Source organism: Arachis duranensis, chromosome 2 (assembly GCF_000817695.3).
Source record: "Arachis duranensis cultivar V14167 chromosome 2, aradu.V14167.gnm2.J7QH, whole genome shotgun sequence".
NCBI classification, from domain to species: Eukaryota; Viridiplantae; Streptophyta; class Magnoliopsida; order Fabales; family Fabaceae; genus Arachis; species Arachis duranensis.
The window spans coordinates 61,449,694-61,454,424 of NC_029773.3; the positions used below are offsets into that span (position 1 = coordinate 61,449,694).

At 33.8% G+C, this 4,731-nt stretch overlaps 1 protein-coding gene across 1 annotated transcript; it reads left to right on the forward strand.

Moving 5' to 3' along the window:
• Positions 1-2,627, forward strand: LOC107474642 (40S ribosomal protein S24-1; the record flags this gene model as incomplete). Its single annotated transcript, XM_016094279.3, is given in 6 exon segments — positions 1-244; positions 849-983; positions 1,147-1,188; positions 1,306-1,476; positions 2,137-2,223; positions 2,323-2,627. Coding segments are annotated over 5 exon segments (414 nt in total). The 3' UTR covers positions 2,365-2,627.
• Between the last annotated feature and the right edge of the window lie 2,104 nt (positions 2,628-4,731).

Sequence of the window (4,731 nt, forward strand, 5' to 3'; positions counted from 1 at the left end):
TTTCCTTGCTTTCATCCCTCCCTCTTCCTGGTTTAGACGTTCTCGCCGCCTCGCGTTCTTGTCGCGTTATCACCGTCAGTCGTACTCAGTTCCTGCCACGTTCCCATCCTCTCAGTCCGTGGTGCTCTGTTCTCGCTGCCTTGACGTCCTCGCCGCCTTGCCTTACTGCCGCATCGCCGTCCTCCGTTCTCGTCGGTTCACCGTCCTCCTTTCAGCGAATCAGCTTCATTGTTCAGGACTTCAGGTATTCTTTTATGAAGATCATTTGAGTTTTGTGAAGGTCATTTGAACTGTGAATTGTGAATAAATGTTTTTGGCAGATTCTAAACTAATTGAACTGTGAATTGTGAATAATTGGGAATTGGTTGCGGATATAAACTAGTTTTTGGCTGTTTCTAGGTCGGTGTTAGTACCACCAGAAGAGTATATAAAACTCACGAGTATGAAATCTAGAACATAGTCGGATTTTATAATTTAGTTTTCTGTCATCTTACTTTTTCAGTTGTTGTGTGTGATACTGCTGTTATTGTTTATATGTCTAAAAGAATTAGATATCATGAATTATACTTGTTCACTTGTTCTTTGGTCCTGTTTAGTTGTGGTGAGATCCTCCTATTATTGTTTATTTTTTGTTATTTAAGAAAAGTTTGTTTAAAAATACTTTAGGAATAAATAGGTTTAAAAGTGTGAATAAAAGAGTTTTATTGAATTTCTTATGTAGAAATATGCACTTAAATAAAGTTTCTGTTTTGCGGATACATCTGATCCAATCCGATCCGTGTGCACCCGTGCTTAAGTAAAAAAAAAAATTGCAAGTTAGGGTTTGTCCCTTATAAATATGGATGTAGTTTTGTTAGGGTTTCAACACTACACTCTTCCAGCACGATTAGGGTCCTCAAGCTTCAACAAACATGGCTGACAAAGCGGTTACCATCAGAACAAGGAAGTTTATGACTAACAGGCTCCTCTCCAGAAAGCAATTCGTGAGTTCGTTCACCATTCTCACTTTCACACTGTTTTTATGGATTTATCATAGACTTTAAGTATGTACATTTTGGAATAATTGGAATCTGATAATGATAGATGAATTGAGCGCTACATACGATTTAGCTGAGCCTCGTTTTCTCTTTAATTGTGTGGTTGTAGGTCATTGATGTTCTTCATCCAGGGAGGGCAAATGTTTCTAAGGTACATTCTGTTTGTTAGCCGAAAACTTTAGATTTAATTGATTTTTGTCAGGTAGTTATTGGTTGGACAATAATGGTGTTTACGGTTACTAATTTTTGTTGTGTTTGGAATATGAAGGCTGAGCTTAAGGAGAAGCTTGCTAGAATCTATGATGTTAAGGACCCCAACACCGTGTTTGTGTTTAAGTTCCGCACCCATTTCGGAGGTGGCAAATCCACTGGTTTTGGTTTGATTTATGACACTGTTGAGAATGCAAAGAAGTATGAGCCTAAGTACAGACTAATTAGGGTAAGATAACTTGGTTTTTTGTTTTTCTAATGTGGTTTTTGTTCATGAGTGTAATTGCTATGGAATGAGAAACAATTTCATGCAACTAGGATGTATGTTTTTGTAAATTGTAAGATTGGTAAGTTAGTGCTTACTAATATTAATCGTTATTGGATGACCTCTATGTATAATAATATAGTACTCCAATTCTTGTCAGCACTGCTTTTTATTTTTAGATTGGAGTTGCATGGGGTGAAAATATGTTGATCTTTATTGTTGATCCATAATGTGACATGAAATTGTATACTGTTATGATTAATGAGCATTAACAATAGAGATGTTCCAAGAAGATTAATTTGAATGCTTGTGCATATTAGAATTCATTAGTTTTCAGATGAAATCATTAGCTCTTTTTAGTTGCTGTTTGGCTTCTAACAATTGCTTCCTCTTAAACAATACAATAATTTGTTTTGCTGGATTAATTACACCTTTACTATGCTAGAATTTCTTGAGATATTTTGTACAAGACCCTACCCTGTAGCTGAATCTGACCATTCTCATGTCTTGTCATGCATCCATTAGTTCTTTTTGGTCTTGGGGAATTAGAACTTTTCTTCTTTAATATCTGTGCCATGTTGCTGTGTTTTGCATAATCCTTCACTAAAATCCTGTCATTTGCAGAATGGACTTGATACTAAGGTTGAAAAGTCAAGGAAGCAAATGAAGGAGAGAAAGAACAGGGCAAAGAAGATCCGTGGAGTAAAGAAGGTAAATAGTTGCCAAAAGCAAATTGTTTTTTTTATTTGATTGTTCATCTCGTATTGCTCTTGCTTAGTAAAAATAGTAACCTATTTTTAATATTTTCAGACCAAGGCTTCTGATGCTGCCAAGGCTGGAAAGAAGAAATGAGTTTGCAAACATCTTGGTTTTGATTTTAAGGTTGTGTTGGAATTTTGTAATGGATATTTTATTTTTTAGATTCCTAGAATGAGATGTTTCAGTATATGACGACGTGATCTTTTTGCCTTTCAAATTATTAATCTTTAGTTACAACTTAAGATTGAGGAGAAATCAGTTGATCACTTACGAATGTTTCAAATGTTTGCTAGACTGTGATTATGAATTCCTATGGTGCTTGAAAATTTGACAGATCAATCATTTATTTTATAGGATTTTTATATGCAGTAAAGAAATCATTTATGATCATCATAAAATGGTGATGCTTTAAAAAGATAAAAAAAAAACTTGTGTCTTTATTTTGGATAAATACGTGAAACATCTATTTTTGTTAAGAATTTCAAATTGAAGTTAGCTTTTGCGTTTGCAAGTATGGTTCGTATCGTACGTGTACGTGAGCAAGTTTTAAAACCTGGATTATTTGTCAATAATAATATTTTTATGGAAAGAATTTTAATTAATACTTATTTGCATTATGCAATGCGTAATATCAATGGCATCATACCCTTGTATCTACACATGCAATGTTGTTTTCCATTTTTCATTTTATGGTCTAGCATTCCTTGATTTTTTTTCCTTCTCCAATAAAATCACTTTAAGTAAGCAGTAAGCACGTTTGTCATTGTATTTAGCCTAAATTTAACCTAGGAACCCATGGATCGACTTGAATTGTAACCGATGGTGGAGACTTAGCGTTAATGGTTAAAAAGGATCAAGATTCTCGTTACCTGTTACTTTGTTTTGGGTCATACTCCCATCCATTCACAAACTTGCTGCAAGACTCTCCAATGACGACCCAGCTATTGCTGAGGATCGAACTTGGGCTTGATTTCGGAAAAGTTTTTGGAAGAGTTTGTGTTTTTCAAAACCAATTCTTGCCCATGGTAAATGTTTTTGAAAGTGTTTAAGTTTGTTGCGATAAGAATGAAATGGATAATTATGGGCGACTCATTTTTTCCATACTGAAATGTTATGTTACTAAAGTTTTTACATTTAATGATAGTGAAAAAAGGAGCTTCCTTGCATGTATAAATAGAGGTTAAACCAGTGAATAACACACAGTTACACCAATAATACAAATAAATATTCTCTCTCTCTTTCTTATATACACTACAATATAAAGCACTTCTTTACTTTCTCTTTCCGTATACTAATAATATAATATTAATATATTATCTTTATAGTAGTATAATAGTATTGGTAAATTCTAATAGTAGTGTTTTTTTATTTATACTTTATTTTATTACCTCTTATTTATTTTACAACACGTTATCGGCACGAGACTCTGATTAAATTTTTAGGAAGACTCCAAGTAACAAATTTCATTATGTTAAAACTCTCTCATCTTAAATTTAATGCTCTTGATATATCTGGAAACAACTATTTATCATGGATACTAGATGTTAAAATCCATCTTGATTCAATGGATCTTGGAGATACCATTAGGGCTGAAAATAATACATCGCAAAAGGATAAAGCCAAAGCCATAATTTTTCTTCGTCGTCATCTTGACGTATGGTTGAAAAATGAATATCCCACACTAAAAAATTTTGCAAATATGTGGAAAGACCTTGAAGAAAGGTACAATCATCAACAGACGGTGATACTTCCTCAAGCCCAATATGTTAGAGAAAACTTTCTCGATCTTCCATGCCTCGAATGTGCTCCTGCAGCAGCAGCATCGAGAAACAGGATTTAAAAATATATATATTCTGAGCTAATTTCTTGCCTTCTTGTTGCTAAACGCAACAATGAGTTGCTCTTAAGAAATCATGAAGTGCGCCCAGCTGACGCCGCCCCATTTTCTGAAGTAAATACGGCAAATTATTACCCCAAAAGAGGTAAATGGCAAGATTTTGGTAATAAGAAAAATTATGAAAAGAAGAAGAATTATATTCACAAGAAAGGATCTCACTAGAAGTGGGATAAAGAAAGAAACAATTGGCAAAGTAAGTCAACTGAGGATAAATGCTTCCGTTGTGGTGGAAAGGGCCATTGGTCACGTACTTGTCGTACCCCAAGGCACCTAGTTGATCTTTATCAAGCATCCTTAAAAAATGAGGACAAAGGAAAGGAAAGAAATTTTGTTTCAAATTATAAAATTTCCACCACTCATTATGATGTGTCTAATTTCTTTGAGGATTCTGAAGAAAATATTGGCTATTTGATCAATGATGGAATAGTTTAATATGTGTGTTTGTTAAGTATTCATGTGAATAATTTCTCTGTGCATGTACTTTTACTCATTTTATTATTATTATTATTTGTCTTTGAAGAAAAATGGCAAAGACATATTGTGAAAATATTTTCTTTGCGGAT